The sequence below is a fragment of the Sander vitreus genome, chromosome 19 (assembly GCF_031162955.1).
Source record: "Sander vitreus isolate 19-12246 chromosome 19, sanVit1, whole genome shotgun sequence".
NCBI lineage: Eukaryota > Metazoa > Chordata > Actinopteri > Perciformes > Percidae > Sander > Sander vitreus.
The window spans coordinates 4,424,774-4,445,734 of NC_135873.1; the positions used below are offsets into that span (position 1 = coordinate 4,424,774).

The following is a 20,961-nucleotide window of genomic DNA, read 5'->3' on the forward strand; positions in this document are numbered from 1 at the left end:
AAAGATTATTTTTTGGGGGCTACTCCCTTTATTTGTGGTGACAGTGGATAAACAGGAAAGGTGGGAGAGAGATGGGCGATGACACGCAGCAAAGGGCCACGGGTCGGACTCAAACCCGGGCCGCTGCAAAGGACTCAGCCTGGTACTCCGCTTACTGGGTGAGCTAGAGGCCACCCCATGCACATAGTTTTTGTTGCACCTGTTCACTAAATAAAACAGATGATTTTAAACTGTGAGGCTCAGAGGAAGAGACTTAAGGCAAAGATCCTGCATGCGGTTTAAAAAGCAAGGTACTTATAAGTGCAATTATCAAGTTTTTTTTACAGGTGTACTTTGAGACTACAAAGCTTTGATTTTGTGTTTTTTAGCGCCGATTGCCAGAATTTGCAATGTCATTCCTTTTTGACATAACTCAGTCAACTATGAACACACATACATGATACACATATGTTGACGTTCAGTGTGACTTACACTTCGAGGTGGTACCATTATATCCGATGCCCATCGCGAATAAACGTCCATAAATTCATTTAGAAATCGTAGGAAAAAAAAAAAAAGACGCTCCTAAAACTCCAGAGCTTGCCTGAGAATCATTATTTTAAGTTTTCTTCAGTAGGCTATTAAAGTAATCAAGTGATAGTACAGATGTACATACATGCATATAGGTGTATTCCAAACAGGAATTGGTAACAGCTAATTGGGCATACTTTTAATGGTGGCTTATTTGCCAAAATGTAAACAAATATAAGCAACAAAACGGTGCTCAAGTTGTAGCCCACATCAGCTTACATACTTCCTGTTTACATCTCCCAAAGCATTGTGGGACCTGTGCTTCAAAAAGTTGAGCATGATTATCCCCCAAATCGAAGAACCAATGTCTAAAATTTGTCTGAGGGGGCCCACAGTGTCAGACTTTGAAAAAACTGTTTTGATATATCCGTCTTTTAGACTTTTGCCTTACCCTGCTGACAGAGTTGTTGTACAAACATTTTTAAACACATATTTCAAAACCTGGGCAAATAAAAGCAAAACTAAGCCTGCATGACTCCATCTAAAGATACATGAGAAAATACCAGCCCAGCAAGAAGTTTTGTGAGGTAATAACTTCAAGTTCAAACCAGCCTCAACCTGTGTGCTCTGAACTTAAAAGCTACACCCACCCAACATATATTTTAATAACACTCTCATTCTATTGCACCACCCATAATTTATTTTTTCTATTCGCCATTTATAAAGCTCCACCTTAATTGCACGCAAACGACCCACAGCATGCAGCACCATGGTAGGGTTCACATTTTGTACTACATTGTAATCTGCAAGTGATTTATCATTTCAAGTGGTAATTGTAAAAAGAAATGTTACACTGCACCTGAATGCGTCCATGTAGGTTTTCAGAAAGAGTTCGTACAGGTTCCAACTTGGAAAACATGTTTATTCACTTTGACTAGTGCAGTCGAATGACAAACAAAACATCAACAGAAACCGACAAACATGGATAACACTGCATTACATAGTCAAGATCAGTCAAGGCTGCAACACCTCGGCGACAAACAAAACTATTTTTCAGAGCAATGGGGATTTTGTCTCAGCATTTGCGCAGCCTGATGCGAGGTTTTCTACATGCTCTTGTTATCTGACAAGCAGAAGGGTAACAGAAATAAGTCCTCCTGTGTGGCCCGTTATTGTGATACACTGCCACCTGCTGGTTAGGGGCAGCTGTACAGCAGCTAGATCAGGAATATATTTCAAATCTTATACATTTTCAAGCCTAGACTGTAGTACCATGTCTGGTATTTTGTCTCAAGCCTGACTTAAATTCAAACCGAAAATCTTGTCATGTCAGCTACTGCCACGTGGTAATTTGTTCAATTATTCTTTTCATTTTTTTACATCAACTAAACGGTCATCTAAAAAAACTATTTCTCAGTCAATGTTACACTGGAGTGGCTTATAGCCCTGAATTAAAACATACAATGCTATACAATGTTGCATTTATCCTCAACTGAAGTTACATTTTCTCTACACGTAGCAGAAAATATCCATAAAAAAGTTGAATAAAAGAATGTCAGAAAAAGTAGGAAAAATCAAATTACCAACTTCAAAGAAAATTGGAAAATCCAGAAACAAGTAATTGACATATTTATGAATGTGTGTGTGTGTGTGTGTGTGTGTGTGTGTGTGTGTGTGTGTGTGTGTGTGAAAGCAATAGCTACAATACACTGTTTATAAATGTCCAGTCAATTCAGCAGCTATGACATGACCACTGTGTACAAGTCTGGTGTGGAGATACACTCAAACACAATCTGTGTTATGTATGTATGCGTTTGTGTGCCTGTGTAATGTTTAGGACTCGTCTCCGTTGGTGCTATCTCCGTCGTCCTCTCCTTCCTCCTGCTCGCCTTCCTCCTCCTCTCTCCCTCTGCATTTCATCTGCACAGCAGAGAAAAGTGGACAAACACTTTATTCATCACACACAAGTTCTTAGCTCTTGCCCTGGTTCCCTCATCAATACCCCCACTCCTCACCTCGTCTTCATCGTCCAGCAGATCTCCCTCCTCGTCTGAGTCGTTCAGGCCCCGTTTCAGGCTCTCATCTTTCTTGCTGGAGGTGGAGGAGTTGAGGGGGGACACCTCACCTGGTTCTGGTTGGCAGCTCTTCATCTCTGAGTAAATGGAGGGAGACCGTGGGAAGAATGTGATGAATAAAGCAAGGCAACTCTTACAGTAACCTCAAAGCTGGTTTACAAAGGTTTTTTTTCTGATTGAACTAATCTCTGCACTAGACATCTTTTACATTTTCTGTCTGTCTTTCATGCGGGTATGAACTGTACGTTACAATCAAGTCATTGGGGCCCACCTGACTTCTTGCTGTGGTCCTTTTCCATGCACTCTAGGCTCTCCAGCAGGTAGTCCACCTTGTGTTTGATCAGTGTGAGCTCTCTCTTGATGGTCTGCAGATCATCTACCTTCACTGTGGAGGAAAAGCAGTAGAAAAGTCATTACAACATTAGCCTATATCCAGGACGTTCCACTTCCAGGATTGCTCCGGTGCCGCTGGAAATTCCACTTTTCGGCCGGACGTACGGTACCTTCCACTTTCTTTGTGTTGGAATTTTAAACTCCAGTCGATTTTTGAGGAATATGGTTAACTGCTCCTCAGATCTCTGCAGGGTAAATCCAGACAGCTAGCTAGACTATCTGTCCAATCTGAGTTTTCTGTTGCACGACTAAAACAACTTTGGAGCGTACACCTTCCTCCGCAGCGCTGTGGAGGAGGGTCTGGCAAAGACAGACTATTACAACATGGATGCGGTTGTGATGGGAGCGGCACGGGACAGCTGACTTCATAATTGTGCTACCTACTCGCTCGGGAGGTCCTCTGGCTGGTCTTGGAGGAAGAAAAGCTGGTTTTGGTTCGTCGGCTCCCTCCACCACTCAGACTGACCCTGGGACGCTTTGTGGGAATGACAGCACGGGACAGAGGTGGAGGGGGAGGAGGCACCCGGGGCTGGTAGGAGTACATCCTGAAATACAGAGGTGCAAAAATATAAAAGGTGCCTCAGAAATGTGTGTGTGTGAATGTGTGTGACAACGGACAGAGAGACTGAATAACAGAAAATGTGTATCCATCTGTGTGAATACTACATCTGTGTGTGTGTGTGTGTGTGTGTTTCGCTGTCAGCATCTAATGTTGATTTTTCACAAAGTATTTGGTTAGTAAAGTACTAAAAGTAGCCATTTGAGTTTGCACATTGACACATTAAACCTTAATTCAAACACGGCATTACTGAACAAACCCTTAGCTGACCCAAACTATAAACTGAAGGTGTAGAAATTAGGATTATTCATAAATAAACCATAAAAGCCAGGGTATTATACACTCTGGACAATAAGGACTTCAACAACAACAACAGATAACAGGTATATAGATAACACACATGAGCAATCATTCCTAAAAATATAAAGAATAGACAGCTTACCTATCATAGTAATCTCTTTGAAAGTCATAGTCCAAATCAACAGATGAACTGTGGAGAGGGTAGAAAGATTAACTACAGCAAAGGGCACTCATCTTTGACATGAAGTTATACTTTCTGACTTTGCGCTTCGAGACCTGTTGGAATACGGGATTACTGGAATTGTAGTTGTGAGAATAATCGAGTGTGTACACACCTGTACATGTCTCCTGCAGAACGCTTCCCTGTCTTCGATCTGTGAGGTTTCGGCTCGCCTGCCAGGTTGATGTCTGGGGGAGGAAAAACACAGAGTCAAGGAGGAGCTAGAGTTGCAAGGAGTAGGAGTAAGAGCCCAAAGCATGTTATGAACCGAAAGTGTGGAATTTCAATCAACGCATTTTATCACGCCTTCCCATCGATGGTATTTCATTTTGGAGGACAAACGCAGGTTTTAACCCCTACCAGGTGGTATTTGCAAATAATTACTAGGGCTGGGACCATATGCTTTTGTCCCGATTCAATACTTGGGTGCCGATTTGATTTGTATTGCAATTTTTATTTATTGCGATTTTAGAAGTATTGCGATTTGATAGTATTGCAATTTTAGTTTCCTTCTTTAACACAAACAATATATCATGAGACATTTCTGAAACCTAATTGTTTTCTGAAAAGAATGCACATCCCACATCAGTCAGTCAGTCTGACATTTATTTCATTTGTAAAGAAGTACATAACATGTATTTTCCTCTTTTTTATGCTTTTGGTCTGTTTTTTTTTTGCTGGAAATGGATATAATGACGTCAGTGGTACCGTATAAACAGATAATATTCAAAAAAATAAAAATCGGCTCTAAAAATATCACAATGCATACGATTTTTTTCCCCCACCCCTAATAATTACTCACTAATATGGACCAGAAAACAGCTGTTTCTTTGTCTTTACTTTATGTGAGATGTTGATGTTTTTAAATGTCAATACAATCCTTTAAAGTTTTCCATTCAGTGTTGTTTTGAAATTCCTTGTTTGGAGCACTAGAGGGCAGCTCGGCTCCGCTGTCTGTATTGCTAAACAGAAACTTAAAACTTTAAAACTGCGACAGATGTGTCTGTGAGAGTGAATAAATGTTCTAAAAATTCTGTTTGTGTTATGTAATCTAAGAATTGTGAAGCCTTGGTTGACTTTCTTCTTCTGTGGAATGTTTTTCTCTAACTTGTGTGGACAAGAAAAACAGTCGGTTTCTGACTCAGTGAGCTCATATTTAGTTTATCTTGCAAACAACATCCTGCACACAGAGCCGTCTGTGACATATTTGTATTTAAAACACAATGTATCTGAGCACTTATCTTGTCATTCAAAATCAGCATAGAGAAGGGCACACTTTATTTTATTACCAGGTTGATGCCTCAGAGAATATTGAGTTAAGAACATGTGACTTTAGACTATATTTAGAGAAAAACATTTTCTTAGACACTTCTGGTTAGCCTTTTTTTCCCTAGACAAAAACAGAAAAGTAATGTAATAAAAAAATATGTTATTTAAAAATATGTGGGTTTGATAAGAAAGTTGCACTTCTTTTCTCAATATCGTTTTCACCAAACTTTCTTAGAACAAGTGACACTTAAACTCTGCACATCCCCAGTATTAACATCTTTTGATTAAAATTTTTCAGAATAATTCTTACAGCTCAAACAACTCAACATGTTTATCTGTGTGTCTTTCTCTGTCTTAGAGAAAAACATTTTTTTCTTCTACACTTACTTGGTTAGCCTTTCTAACAATTCGAATTTAAATGACTTTTTCTTCTTTTCATGTTTTCAGAGTCCAGTACTGAATTTAAGGCCCTGCGTGCCAATACCCATATAACCATACTATTTAGTATGCCAGAAAAAGATTTAGTCCCAATGCATAGTCTGTCAAATTCAGTATGCCAAAAATACCAGGATGTCCTACTGCATTCCGATAGATTTTGCAGTATGCAAGCCGGCATGATTTCCTGGCTATTCTGACTCTTCTATTCCCACAATCCCTTGCGCAGCATATATGAGCAAGAGGGTCAAAGTTCGAGGTGCAATGTTATGAAGATATGGTATGTCCCTATTGTATGCATACTGCATGCAACAGTATGTACTTTGTAGGGGCAGCTGCAGTACATTCTAAAAAGTCAAAATGTAAAAAAGTATGTGATGTGGAACTCAGCCTCACTACTGGACTCCCTGACTCCATCCTTGCAGCTCTTATTTATCAACCACCCCCCTCCACCTCACCTAGCACCTGTCCCACGATCATGCGGCCGTCCTCACTGACCACAGCGGCCCGGGCGTTCCTCTCATTGGCGTACTGGACGAAGGCGTAGCCCTTGTGGATGGAGCAGCCTAAGACTTTGCCGTACTTGGAAAAGATGGCCTCCACATCGGCCTTGGTGACCAGCAGGGTGTTGAGGTTGCCGATAAAGACGCGGGAGTTGAGGGAGCGAGGGTCCGTCTTGTTGGTCACGTTGCTGGCCATCGGGCTGGCGGATGACGAGGGAGGTGAACATGGAAGATGGATAAGGGATGAAGAAGAAAAAAGAAATATGAGACTTTTTTGTTTTGCACTAAAATGTGTAGATCTCTGCATCCAGCACTATGTGAGTTTTGACCTTGTAAGTTTTGAAGCTCTTTTACCACAACACTTTGAGCATGTTTAATTTAAAGAAGAAAGGTGGGCTTAAAGCGGGTGAAAGTCTGCAGAGAGATGCAGCTGTTACTGAGTCTATAAAATGTCAGAAAATGGCCATCTTCAAATTGCTTGTTTTTATTTTTACAACCAACAGTCTAAAACAAAAATACATACAATTTAAAGTCATGTAATATAGAGATGAGCACAATTCCTCACATTTAAGAAGCTGGAATATCTGCTTATGAATCACTTAACAGATTAATCATTACCAAAATTGTTGGCAATTAATTTTCTGTCAATCAAGTCAATAAATTGACCAATTAAATCCCTTAACTGATAATAATGTTACAACCACTTGTACCAATCTTTATATTAACAAAAAGCCATTGTAATCATTGATATACACATTACAAATATTCAAGGTGTTACTTTCTGCCTCCTACGATACAGGTGGATTCAGAGAAGAGGGGTACTTTTGTATATTACACACACACACACACACACACACACACACACACACACACACAGTGTGTTTGCACTTTCAAATGGGAGACAGGAGCCTCTAAAAGTGGATATGAGACAGCAGAATAGACAGTTTGACCAGGTCATGAAGCAGCCAGCACTCACTCCATGTCTGTGTCTGTACTCGGGTTGGTGGAGGTCTGCCTGCCTGTCTGACTCTGTTGGAGAGAAGAGGGTTGTCCAGGAACTATGAGAGATTTAGTCAGTGGGTAGACATCTACACCTCCAAAAGGTTTGCTCTTTTTTCTCTTTCTTGGATTTTTGGCAAACCCAAGAAGTGCTTAAAAATGACAAGTGGTCGGTCAGGAGGTGGTAGATTATAACATGTTTTTAAAAAAAAAATGGAGGTGGCTATAAAAACCTGTGGGATAAATGGTTGTTTGTTATGACAAAATATTTGTGAAACTGCTAACTTCCTTGTTCTACGACTCTACAGAGGGTGATGAAAATAATAAACACTCTGAAATCTCCCTGCAGTAAAGACCACTTTACTGAATCCGACAAATAATGTCACACAAGGCAGTGTGTTTACAAGGACATGAGTATGCCCTAACCTTACACCGAAAAATCGTAATTCATATCCCCGTAGGCCTGTACATGATAAACACTAGTATCCCGGTTACTGCATGTTATATGCGCAGGCGCCTTAATCATTCCTGCTTCAACTTCCAGACCATGGTCGGGAAGCACAGGGCCGAAGTTGATATTCAGCCTCTTTCATTACCGAGAGAAAAAACTCCGTTTCTTCATCGCTGTGGAAGTGCGACGCTATCGCTGCCGCCATTGTTTTTGTTTATTCTGTTACGTCAGTTGTCTGAAGCCGCGCCTGCGCAGATGGTCGGCGGGGCAAGTAACCTGGATTAACCCCACGGCATTAACCCGTAAGAATGCTCGTGTATTACGGTTCGGGGATTACTTCAACCAGCATATGGGGGGGAGGGGTGTCTCATTAACAAGATATGATTTGTACATGCTTAAACATAAAAACGGGATAGGCTACTTAAAAAACCAGATCATAACCAGTTTACTTATGTCAATGTAAACCAGAATGGGGCCCTTTGCTGCTGCACGTCATGATCTTAAAAAAAAAAAAAAAGCATACCAGAAAGCTTGTATCAATATTCGATAACAGCTCATGAACCTATGGTTTTTATAATCCCCTTGAGTTTTTTTAGTCAGTGAGGGTCTACTGGTAGCAGGAAAAAGAGAGGGGGTACCCAGCTAGGCATCTTCCCTGTAGTTTTTAATCAGGCAATACAAATGTTCAGGTTCTTGTTCCTGCCTCCTGATGATTTTTGAGACATCTCTGCTGCTGATCCACATAAAACGGCAACTCCTGCACAATCAAGTCACATTAGCGTGTTGCACAATTAGCAGGGTAAAGTAGCCTATGTCAGATTTAATACGAGTAGAAAGAAGCCAGATTGTCGCTGCCCTGCAAAGTTATGCAACATTGCAGGGGACAGGCACTAAGGCACTTATTTGGTATTTGTTTACTAAAACTACTGACATAGACAATGATCATCATGCAGCCTTGGAAATAAAATATTCGCTTAGCCTAGGCTACTGCAAAGTGTTTGTTATTTTGTCCACCCCCTGTCGATTACATTATTTGCTTTTTTAGTTGTGGGATTTTCTTTTCAGCATCAGGACACGTAAACCCCACACCAACACTGACTTTAGTACTCATAGACCTTTTGGGTGTCTATCTTGTATTTTCCTAATTCCCTCTCACCCTGCGAGTATCTTATTCAATGAACCACTTCAGCCATTACCAAGCCATATCTCACCTGCCAAAGCACAGCACTGCTGCCAGCTGGGCTAAAACTGTGACCCAGCAGAAGCCTCTCTCTCTGGCCGGTAGCTACTAGCAGGGGATTACATGGTTTGCAGCGGCTGCCTGGCCAAAGCTTATAGTGCTCTGCTCTCCTCTACATGATTTGGCCGGGATGTTTCTGTTGCTTGGCAAGCTGACGGAGTGGCCACAACATTGGGTGTGTTTAATAGGGACTATCACAGGCAGCTTAGCGGGTGTTTCTAATTATTTGTGGGATATTGGGGTTCAAGGGGGAATACCCAGGGTTTATATACAAGCCAGTGAGTTTCATGACAGAGACTGATGCTGAACATAGCCAGTAAGACTATGGGGGGAAAAAAAAAAAAATAATTCATATTACACAATAACAGGAACAATTAACATGTAAAACCCCTGTGGATGAAACATGCCCATATATGGTTTTTGTTTGGGTTGTTAAGAGGTGTTGATTTAACATCATCTATCATTTTTCTGCCAGTTATGATGATCGACCAACTTTCATACGTTTGGCACATGCAGCCCACTTTTTGGAGACTTTTTTTCTCCATTTAACATATGATTTGGCAGCGTTTGGGAGCTGTCTGTAAAACATAACTATGTTACAGTATGTTGGCAGTATGCATCAGCTTTAATAAGAGTTTGACATTCACCATGCTTATTGAGTTTCTTTGGTAACCTCCTGGCCGAGAAACAAGGCCATCAGTTTGAATGAAAACTTGATATTCTCAATAAACTGAACAATATAAGCTTCATAGAGGTGGTGCTTATTGCAGGGCTATTATATTGGATTGCACTATACTGTAAGGGCTCCCTGGTATTTTCATTCCAAATTAGACATCTTAATTAGGGGCTAAATGCTTATTGTGGCCCCTCATATTAAGAGTCCATTCATGGTATATTACATATTTAGTTATAACTGAGATAACTGTTCCTATCCTCTGCCTCATCTGGGCTTTATTGTGCGACGGCCTGTAGCTGAGACTTCCAGACATATAATGGTGTTTACTGGAAATCTTTAGTTTAATTTTGGCTGGCAAGTGGGTTCCATAAATTCGATCAGTTAAGTGAGTGAGCTTTGGTTTAATGTTTGTGCTTTGACTGTGAAAGACACTGCAACTGCAGCCGTCAGGACTCATGCTTGAAGACAGACGAGACAAATCGACAGAGAGCAGTTTGTATAGATGTGCATGGAGCTTAACCTTTGAGGTTTAACAAGGTTTTAAAGGCTCTTTAACTGAGAATTGCTTGTGAGAAATCCTCAAAACTGTTTCCAATGAAAACATCTGGATTTCATAAAAACTGTAAGAAAAAGGCATTTTAGTCAAATACAATCATGACAGCGATTACTGAATATGTTAGTAATTAATGGTATTCAATAGGCATGCTTATTTTAATGGATACAAACTTACTATAGGGGGTGATAATGTTGACATCATTGTTATTATCAAGAGCAGGTATCTTTTGTCTGTGTGGGCAATAGACCAGATTTGACTCCATCAATGGCATGCAAACTAAGGAAAAAACACATTACAAAGCAAAGGCAGCACTTATTTCGCCTTTGCCAGTGCAAGTAGTTAATCCAAGGACTAGATGCAGGAGGGAGTTGAGGGAGTGTTGAGTCAGCAATTAGCTATAAACTGGGCTTCTCATAATAAACAGAGCATTATGCAATAGATTAACATAAACTGGGAACATGTGGGAAAAGCTCTTGTAAGAGGCCACTAGTGTCAACAGTCTGAAAAATTATGCAGTTGATTTTCTATTTTCACAGCACATAAAAACTACATGCTATTTGCAAAAGGGGAAGAAATGGGCTGAATCACAAAGGGGTAAAAACTAAAGTGGAATATAAAAAAAAAAGAAAAAAAAAAGTGATGCAAAAGTTGAGGTGAAAAAAAAACCCAAAAAAAAAGAAGAAAAAAAAAAAAGTTTGAGACCAACTTACGATTTGCAGCTGTTCAAAAAAGTGGCTTCAAAAACTAAACAGGGGGAAACAAAAATGTAATATTAGAAAAGAGGCCATTCTAAGAATGAAATAGGAACTATTATTTCCACAAACAGGGAGGGAAATGTATGGAAAATGAGTTACAAAAAAAGATTTGCAAAATGATAATGCCCACAATCACATTTGAATTTGTTCAAACTAAACAGCTATAATTAAACATTCATCTAAAACCAACATAATGCATGTGTACATCGAACGATGTTTGACAAAGCTATCAGCCAGACTTTGCAGGCAGGCTACTACAAGACGGAACTCATAATAAAGTAAAGAATAATAAATGGATGTTTATTACACTTCATGACACTGATATTGATACTGGCTTGTTTCCCCTCTAATGCTACAACTGCTCCAGATAGTGATGTTTAAACTCTTTATAAACTACTAAATTATAGTTTGCCTGTGTAAATCTTAACCTGCATATTTGTGTACAGACATGCAAACTGACATCAAACATTATGAGCAGGACAATATCAGACAGACACTGGTGTCAACTTCAAAGTGCACCTCAGAACATCACCAGTCTGAGGGAAGTGGTGGCTCTGCACTCTTTCCCCCTGCCTACTGCCCTCCTCGTAGGGGCCAGAATAAAGGGTCAGCCACAGAGTAGCGCCCCTGGAGCCTGGAGGGACTCGTACTCAAGGACACTTCCAGAGGACACACTCGGAGCCAAGGGGAAGGCGGGGTACAGTAGGGAGTAAAACATGGATCTTGCAGTTTTGGGGGCCATCGTCTACTGCATGTCTACCCTACCTTTCCACTGTAAACCTTTGATGCAAATCTGATTATAAGTTGTTCACAGACATGTGTAGGCCTACAACTGATCAGCCATAAAGCTACAAAATTATCAATTCAAGAAAGGAACAAAAACAATTTAGAGGTGTAGGCCTGATTCCAGCTCATTGTAGGCCCCTCTTTAGGCCTCCCTCGTGGGTCTAAGCAGCTCCGCAGCTCAGAATAAACTGCTACTGAACGAATGGGTTTCTACATCTGCAAATAAACTTAAATGATTTTTATCAGATTTACCGAAGGCACACATTCTCTCACACCAATGCTACAGCAATCCCAGGTGTTAATGTTCCTTAAAAAGCCGCCCCAGCTTGTCACTGAGGAAAAATAACATCACTCCTGAAAGATTTGCTGCAGAAAATATACTGTCTCAGCACTGCCAAAATCAACAAAGAAAACAGGACAAAAACACTTCTTATGAGTCAATGTCAACGACTGCGAATCGAGTTACAGGTGAAGGCAAAACACCGGACGAGATTAAAAAACCTTTTAAAAACATATTTCCAGAAAAAGGGCGACCCGTTTTGAACACTGTCCAGAAAAGACTGGAACAATCTTCCATCTTTCTTTCCTCGAAAATACGACCACAATCAAATAAACAATGAGGTAACACAGCAGCCCTGAAAAAAATGAGGTTTTGAAATGTCTCATTCGAAAAACAAAAGCAAAAATCTTGTTGAGGAAGCTACTTAAAACTAGTTTCTGCGCAGCTCAATATGCCAACACAAAATGTACGCCACTAAAGCCAACACAGTCTCAGGAATACCAGCCAGGAAAAGTGCATAAAAAATAAAAACAAAAAGTCCCAAAGAGGTTCAAAGTCAAAAAACAAAAAAAAATATAGGGGAAAAAAATCTCTCGGTTAAAAATACTCACCAGGAGCTTAATACTAAAAACGAGTAAAATTCAACGCTGTTTATACTTGAGTAGGTAAAGATCCGTTAACGGCTCTGCAGGATGATTGTATCACCTTGAAACCAGTGGACACGAAATGGCGTCGACTCATACACACAACAGAAGCAGGGAAACGCCCACTGCTGCGTCTTCGTTTCTGATTGGATATTTAAACCGCCCTGTGTGGTTTATACCCTTCAGGGATTGGCAGATAGGTTTGCCAGTCCGGCTCGCGAATGACGACACACGTGTTGTGTAGCTACTCGATTGATTTGAATAACGCTCCCAATACGTTAGACTGCTGCCAACACAACGAGTGCTACCCTATTATTTCTCAGCTTTGAAAAGTTGATATCGATTCATTATTATTTTGTACACGTAAACCATGACAAAGAGCGAGATGTGCACGCGCTGCGTCCGAACACGTGCTTTGAAAGTGAAATAGCAACAGAACGTAGGGAGGTGAAAACAATGTAATGTAGCACAATGTACAATTATGAAGTGGAGGACAGCTATCAGTCTAAAACAGATTTTTATTTTCATCATGTTTTGAGGATTTATTTTGATAAAATGCTTGTGTTAATGCACACTGTTAATGTTTTCTTTTTAAATTACTTTAATTTACATTCACACACACACACACGCATACACGTTTGATTTAGATTTTTTTTTATCAAAACAGACTTTAATGCATCTTTACAACTCAAACATGATTAATAAAAATTGAATGGCATGTGAAATCTCATGCATCTGTCCATTTTCTTACTGCGAAACAACATCGTGCTGCAAAAATGTCACTTTTAACAACAATGTCATAACATTTACAAACAATTTTGTTCAATCACACCAGTTGGTGAATGGCTTTTCAAAGTATATCAGCAGGGTCACCACTTTATTTTCCGTGAGATTGGACCTGAGATATAAACAGATGTGGTTTCAGTATGACACATTTGATCAATAAAGAGAGAACAAAAATGGAGTGTATAAAGTACCTTGGATGTCAGCCATCCTCCTGCGGTTTCGTGGCAGAGTGACATCCAGTCTTGAGATGGACTCAGCTGTTCTCAGCACTTCCTCCAGCCTACACTGCTCCTCATTTTCCTGGTGGATCAACACATAACGGGTTAACAAAATCAGTCAATCATTTTGTCCTGAATGGTGCTTCACTTTAAAAGCATCTGAGAAAAAAAAGAAGAAAAGAAAAACCTGTGTTGAAGATTGTTGACGTTTCCTCCTGCCTACGGCCGTGTTAGGGCCTGGGCTTTCTGCTCCACTTTTCTGTCGTTCCCTCTCTCTCTGCAGGACGATGACCTGCCGTGTGGTCCTGTACTCCAAAGAAAAGTTGCTGATGGTTTTACAGAAGTCTTCCACTTTGGTGTCTCTCACCATAGCTCGGGAGTAGCCCAGGAACAAGAGGAAAGAGTGGAACCTGAAGGACCAAAGATGAAAAGGAAAACCGAAAGATTTACTCCATAACTAAAACTTAACAACAATAAGAAGGACAACTTTTGGCCTCACTCTTAAAAAATGTACAGGAAAAGACAACACGGTAGCAACCAGGGGCGATTGTAGGATCAGACCTTTAGGGGGGGCTCAGCCCCTAATGAGAACGTGGCACGGATATAGTGCATGCAAAAGTGTTAACCCCCCCCCCCAGCCAAATCAGTAATTTCATTAGCCGATAATCTCTGAGCTAGCTACTGAACAACAACATCAGCTAACGTTTTTTGACACTATTAACACTATGATGGAACTAAACCTGACACTTTATAAGTCACAGTGATAATGACCAATTTGACACAATGTTCTAACATTCAGCAATTTTAGTTGCTTACGTTTCAATTTGGGTTCTAATCTGCGCCATTAAATTACCCACTTCTTCTCTGGGCACTACCAACGTTAAACTTCACAAATGCGCTACTGCTCTCCCTCTGACAGATTAGATAGAGACTCGGCCAAAGCGGGAGTCTGGCACAACCACCTCCGATTGGCCAAAACTACGTTTCTGTTAACCCTTTCCTTAACTGGGTTATGGCGACAGCAACACAGGATATTAAACCTGGTTCAAGCCCTTTGAACCTGTAATTGTTTCTTTGTCACTAACAGACAAGTTCGTAAACTCTAACTTGAACCCCTAAAATTGATTAAAAAAACATGTCAACAAAATGAAATAAACCATGTCCTCGCACCTATTTATAACCCGACGATGGACGGCTCTCAGGACCTTCAGCCGTTCCTCGCATTCTTTTAAAATCTGTGGCAGCCGGTGACGAAGCGAGCCCTCCGGGGCCAAAGCCTCATTTCCTCCTCCTCTCCTCTTCTCTACCTTTCCTCCTTTCCTCTTCTCCTCTGCCTTGTCTAAAAGCTTTAGCTGCTCCCATGATGCTTTGCACAGGGCCTCTAGCTGGGTAAGGTTGGACTGGACTAGGGAGTAGTCGAACTGTAAAGAAGAGAAAGAGTTTGTGCATTTTGGAGTCAATTCACAACGGATTGTTACTTAGATTCATTTTGAATGAATTAACATAGTTTATTGTCTGTTTGAAATAGGATTACATTAGTTTTAGTCCCAGGTTTGACTTGGTTTGCATTCCTTTTATACCTGATCTTGAAAATGAGTTTGAATCAATCGTGATCTTTTTTTAAAATCTATTTGTTATAGCCTCCCCTCCTACTCAGATGCAGCATAACATACACACTTAGGAGACTAACAAACACACACACACACAGGCTCAACTACGCACCTTGCCAGCTTTAGTAACAGCAGTGATGTCAGAGTAGAGGTCAGAGGATTGTGGGTAGAGCTGCAGCAGCAGCACACAGACGTGGTGCAGCAGGGGCTGGCGAGTGTGTGTATCCCTCACCTGGGACAGCTTCCCCAGGTAGCTCAGCTCAAAGCCACGGGCCTTGACATATTACAATGTATTGTGAGAATTTTGTGGGAAAGAAAAAAGTGCATTACAGATAAAGATTGTGATCACTCACCTTACATCCATTGAGAAAGTTACCGATCGCTAACACCGTTGCAAGAATACATCTAAAGGTCTGGCTGGCTGCGAGCTGTTCCATGGCCAACTTCAGATGGAAGAGAGGTTCGGCAATTTCCTGTCACAAGGAGGGACGCATTTAGAGTAGGTGAGCCAGCAAATTAATGTTTTATTTTAAGTCTGGTGAAATATTTGGTGAGTGGAAATCATTATGGTAATGTATTTGTACTGCCTATAGGGTTTACTTGTCAATCAAATGGTAGATTTGTTGATGATGTAGCTTGTGTAAGTGGCACCATGGTACTACCATGATGGTAGTCACACCCATGCTAGTCCCGCATTGCGAGATCTACCTCCACACACATTACAGGGAGGGAGAAAAAAAATGCTCTAGGTTGTTTGCATTTCTTTAAACCAATCACAATCATCTTTGGGCAATGCTAAGTTCTGGACCCAGCGATTGTGGCTTTGCTAAATGGTCTCAGTAAGGAACTTGTTTTGGTGGAACATTTGCACCCTGAATAAAGAAAGCGCCACATAAAATATTATATGAAGTTAACTGTTCACACAATACAGTAAAGAGAGCTATTTAAATTAGCTAGATACATGGTTAAATGTAATTTGCAGTGTATCGCGGTGTGTATTTTGTCTCTAGCAAATCCCTGCCAATCGGTCCCAAAACATCCCAGTTAAATAGAAAATGCCGTAAACATATTCTTTGTAAATCTTTACAAGCATTCCCCGAAAGAACCAAGCAGGCCTGCCTTGTTGCACGATCCAAATTTTCTTCTAAAAGGTGCCTTTTTCAGCGTGTAGCTTGCTAGCTCGAAGTTTGTTGTTGTTTTCCGAAGAGAATGGAGTTAGACAGCCGGATGTTCCGTTGATCCAGACTACACTCATGCTAACTACATTTTCAAATACAAATGAAGCAGTTTCTACGTGAAGCGTGTAGATTGAATCACTTTTGCATCATTTAGACGGTAGCAAAACAAGCATCCATCTTTACCAAATACATTTTCAGTGGCATGTTAATTTCACTTTAACTTACCCTTTCTAAGGAGTCGTAGTCCAGAGCAAAGGCCCACAGCTGAAGCCTGGCGTTCAGATGTGGGATTTCCCCCAGCGTGAGCAGGCAGAGCTCGGCTGGGGCCAGAGGGGAGTGGGGGTTCTGGGCCTTGGCCTCCTTGATCAGACCCAGTTCCTCTTCTGTTGGGATCAGTGCTTTAAGCCGCTGTTTTAGAAGAGAATGTGGAAAAAGATGAACTCATACTGCACTATCCACCCTATCCAACAAAGGCAAACATTCAATGTTAAGCAAATGCTGAGGACTTGACCTCTGCTGTACCTGAACGTCCTCTCTGTCCAGCACACTGCTGTCCATGCTGTAGATAGCAGGGGGGAGGAGGCGGGGAGGGGGCAGGCTGCTCAGGGCGATGGTTATGATGTTACTCCGCTTCATCCCCAACACTGAGACTGACGGCTGTTTCTGTGGAGGGATACAAAGAAGTATATGAGACAGTTTAATAAAGTTACTATAAGTATTTCTCTAAGTGCATTTTACGGTTGAATTGATCATAATAATAATTTGTCAAAAATGTAAATAACATTTCTCATTATGAGAAATCATAATCATCATATTTTATTTAATGAACATTTTAAAATGTTTTTGTCACTATTTCCCCAAAAGTTTACATGTTAAGAAAAACTGACATGGATTGATCTAGTCTCGCATTGCTAGACCTTCCTCTACAGCGCTGGGATGGGAGAAAAACGTGCTCTGGTTTATTGGCATTTCTTTAAACCAATCACAATCGTCATGGGCGGCGCTAAGCACCGGACACAATGACATTGCCTCTGCAAAATAGCCTCGGGAAGGAACTCGTTTTGATGGAACGTGTTCGTTCAAAAGTTGTTTTAGTCGTGCAACAGAAACCTCAGATTGGACAGATAGTCTAGCTAGCTGTCTGGATTTACCCTGCAGAGATCTGAGGAGCAGTTAACCATAGTTCTCAGAAATCGACCGGAGTTTAGAATGCCAACACAAAGAAAGCGGAAGGTGAGGGTAATCCGGCCGAAAATGTGCGGAAATGGCGGATCTTCCAGCGGCACCGGAGCCAGCCCCTAAATGAATCGCCGTCAATTTATAGACTAGGATTGATCTAATGGGGTAAAAATTACAATTGCTTCATACATCTGTATTTTCCATAAAAGAAAATAGATACTGCAAAATGTAGAAAAGATATTTGTTAACACAGTTTCACTATATTGCTGAGGCATCATCCTGCCTCATTGGTCTTACCTGCCTCCCAGAAGCCACATTAAAACTTGTGCTACTGCTCTTAGATTCAAACAGGTACTCCAGTCGGTTTGTGTCCAAATGAACTGGCTCAAGTCCGGCCCAAATAGTCTGAGTCCCAAAGCGGGTCATCCTGGGAAGGGGAGCTAAACTCTGCAGTTCCCTCCAGTGGAGCTTTAAGGTGCGGCATTTGATGGCTGCACCTTCATGGGAGGCAGAGGGCAAAGGTGATGCAAGCGGAGGAGGGGGAGGAAGAGGAGGGGGGGCTGGAGGGGCTCGGAGACACGGCGACGATTCATTGGTTGAATGAGTTCCCTCGTCCTCTGTACTGTCTTCCTCGTCCCACAGGTCTGAGAAATCCAAGGTGTTGAGGCAAAGACGTGCAGCTGGTTTTAAGAATGAATTCCAGGATTGGTCAAAATCCCAAGTCAGGGGGTTATCCTTGGTTTGGTCCGATTCCTTCATTGGTCTTTCAGAGCTGACTGAAAAAACGGTTCTGTTGATATTTAGTAGCATTACCTTAACAAACCAGGTTATAATTTCTGCTTTGTGTTTGAGAAAGAAGCATGCTCCTTCCTCATATTAGATAAAAATGCTTTTTGGTTCAGACCAGATTTAGTGCATATTTGCTTTTGTCCTTATGTTCCACACAGCAGCTAAACTTGATCCCTTCCTTGTCTCTTCTTCTCACTGTGCAGTCCGCAAACCCATCAGACACTGTATATGAAGTGCATCTGAATGTCTGTGATGCTCAACCTCACATGTCGACCACAGAAGCGCATAACTCACACAACCAAATCCCAATCTTCGAACCACCTGTGGGTGTTCTCACAGCACCGTAACCTGCAATTGCCTCGGGTGCGGTGTTTGTCCATCAAATCTAAAAATGACTAGCTGAGTCTGATGCTTTGATCCGAATGTCCACTGTGGCCTCAGTCAAAGACATAAGAATTCAAGTGAGTTCTGACAGGCTGTGTTTAGTCCTGCATCCAATTCTGATGAGAAAATCCAAGGAACGCCTTTCTGAAGTGCTTCCAGAATATCCAAATGATGTGCTTCTGCAGCTATCCCTTGACTCTCATCTGTCTCTCTCTGATTCTCTTTCTGTAAGTGGCAGCGAGTGAGAGTTTTGGAGAGAAAACAGAAAGAGAGAGAGAGGTGCATTGGTCCGTTAGTGCATCCCTCTTGCTTTATTTGAGTTGCACCCTTTCCCTTAATTTCCTTATCGAGCCTGCATCTCCTGTTTGTATTGCTACTTGTGTATACACAAACTTCTCTATCTGCCTCTGAAGATCTGTTACTTCCCTCCCCTTCTGCCTCCCCAAATGCATAAAAGAGCACGATTGACCAAATGTTGCCATGCATCCCTTTTTTAGTTACGTGCAACTTTGGGGATGACACATCAGCAAACATTAACGCAATCATCAAAGCTGCCTTGATAAGACAAGGTATAACGTTTTTAGTGTATCTGTTGACACACATGGTCCTAAATAGGTCATTATGCAGCAGAGTGATTATGGACAGCAGTGCCAAAAAAGGAAAAAATATTCCTCAACAAACATTAGCCTGCAGTTCAGCAATTGCAATAGCATCACAGCGTAACTGGGTGAAACTAATTATAATCAAAAACATTGTGAGAAAGCGTCTGCTGAATCCCATACAGTATATAGTTATGTTCACAGGGGGCATTTGCATGGTCGACATGCAGCCATAATGAGGATCCCTTCCTCGGCCATTAGGTTGCCCCTAATTATACTTTATCTCGTTCAGTTGCCCCGCTGTCTAGAGGCGGCAGTAGGCCTCATGGGACATTTAGGCCAAAATGAGCTCTATTTGGAAAGCTTAAGCTCTTTTTAACATTTATTTATATATTAAAGTGTTTTCAAGCCTGCTGCAAAAGAGGATTTAGAAAGTAAATGCTCTTTTTCAGCATCTTGTTTGTCTTATTTAGGGTTTTGTAACTGACTAATCTACTGAATAATGATAATTAATATGTGTTCCATTGGATTTGACCAAGATCCACTTACTAGACACCACCATATCAACTGTTCTACTGTAGCTGGACAGTATTTTAGTGATGATGTGGCGCAGTTACTGAAACAGACAGATTTCCCATGGGGACAGACATTTCCGGGTGATTTTCTTTGATCAAACTGGCCTGGGACTTTCTCTGTGTGTCTGTGTGGCAGTGGCTGTCTATAAATGTGTGCATCTCTTTTCATCTGTTTCTCTGTCTGTCCCATCATAATAACCACTTACTGAACTCTGTCGCTGAACTCTCTCAGGGCCTTCACAGCACAAGATAAAGATCAGGGCAAAAATGACAATGGAATCACTCCCAGTTTGCTTTGAGAATATTAAGTGTTTTTAAGTTGTGAGGGCCAGGAACCAGAGCTTGGAGTCTGTCACGTAAAGGTCATTTTGAACTGGGACATGCATATTCATGAATCCTATTAAATGAAATGGATTTTACACTGGCTTTTTTGTATGCTAATATAGATGATGACTTAACATTATTATGATGTCTGTGAGCCAACAAGTTCTTGAATTTATTGCAAAAATGTAGCGGAGTTGTGCTTTGAGCGAGATCTTAAATTCAATTCAAACCACGCAATACACACCTTTGAATGTGCACCATTTTTCTCTAAGCAACTAAACGTCTCATTTTCCTGAAAGACAATACCATACCGGTGTGCCACACAGTACTGCTATGCTGCATAGTTGCAACAATGCAGTGGAGGTTGTGAGCGATGAAGGTATGTACGTTGCCTCCCTCCTTTGGACCAGATGATTGGTGGGTTCACAAAACCACTTTCAGATTATGATCTAGGGGCGAGAACCCAGCCAGAGGTAGAAGAAGACCAAAAACAAGTTTAGCTTTTCTGAAAGTAGACTATGCAAGGCTGGATAACCAATTGTAGGAGAAATGTGAATATGCACTGCTAAAACACAGAATCAAAAATATGATATGCTCCTAAAGGTCCTGAAAGCAGCTCAGTTTTGTCATGGGACCCCATAACAGATCAATCCACTGGTATGATGGCG

General features: G+C 41.2%; 2 protein-coding genes across 8 annotated transcripts; both read right to left on the reverse strand.

Annotated features, from left to right (window-relative positions):
* Nucleotides 1–1,411: 1,411 nt before the first annotated feature.
* On the reverse strand, nt 1,412–12,734 carry hnrnpcb (heterogeneous nuclear ribonucleoprotein C b). Of its 7 annotated transcripts, none has more exons than XM_078275584.1 (11): nt 12,619–12,734; nt 10,897–10,930; nt 10,361–10,416; nt 7,241–7,293; nt 6,220–6,464; nt 4,173–4,245; nt 3,980–4,027; nt 3,363–3,523; nt 2,857–2,970; nt 2,526–2,662; nt 1,412–2,430 (listed from the first exon to the last, which is right to left on the reverse strand). In XM_078275584.1, exons 3-11 carry the CDS (start codon nt 10,385–10,387, stop codon nt 2,344–2,346), a joined length of 945 nt encoding a protein of 314 aa, XP_078131710.1. In that variant the 5' UTR covers nt 10,388–10,416; nt 10,897–10,930; nt 12,619–12,734; the 3' UTR covers nt 1,412–2,343. The 7 variants fall into 7 exon arrangements, with proteins under 7 accessions (XP_078131710.1, XP_078131711.1, XP_078131712.1 ...); XM_078275585.1 differs by having other exon boundaries at nt 10,361–10,462; XM_078275586.1 differs by lacking the exon at nt 10,897–10,930.
* A 554-nt stretch (nt 12,735–13,288) lies between these two features.
* On the reverse strand, nt 13,289–19,053 carry LOC144534391 (FH1/FH2 domain-containing protein 1). The gene is made up of 9 exons (XM_078276300.1): nt 17,920–19,053; nt 16,966–17,106; nt 16,669–16,851; nt 15,619–15,738; nt 15,378–15,539; nt 14,826–15,076; nt 13,843–14,065; nt 13,629–13,737; nt 13,289–13,549 (listed from the first exon to the last, which is right to left on the reverse strand). The coding sequence occupies exons 1-9, from the start codon at nt 18,430–18,432 to the stop codon at nt 13,521–13,523; spliced, it is 1,731 nt and encodes a 576-aa protein (XP_078132426.1). The 5' UTR covers nt 18,433–19,053; the 3' UTR covers nt 13,289–13,520.
* Nucleotides 19,054–20,961: the final 1,908 nt, after the last annotated feature.

Bases quoted from the DNA above. Each gene is read 5' to 3' on its own strand.
- hnrnpcb (XM_078275582.1), bottom strand. From the start codon at position 7,919: ATGGCGGCAGCGATAGCGTCGCACTTCCACAGCGATGAAGAAACGGAG. The intron at 4,246-6,219 runs GTGAGGTGGAGG...TTCCTCCCCCAG, and splicing joins GATCGTGGGACAGGTGCTAG to ACATCAACCTGGCAGGCGAG. The intron at 2,431-2,525 runs GTGAGGAGTGGG...TCTGCTGTGCAG, and splicing joins TGCTGGACGATGAAGACGAG to ATGAAATGCAGAGGGAGAGA.
- LOC144534391 (XM_078276300.1), bottom strand. From the start codon at position 18,432: ATGCTACTAAATATCAACAGAACCGTTTTTTCAGTCAGCTCTGAAAGA. The intron at 15,739-16,668 runs GTAAGTTAAAGT...TCCTTGTGACAG, and splicing joins ACTACGACTCCTTAGAAAGG to GAAATTGCCGAACCTCTCTT. The intron at 15,077-15,377 runs GTGCGTAGTTGA...TCTTCTTTACAG, and splicing joins CTGTTACTAAAGCTGGCAAG to TTCGACTACTCCCTAGTCCA.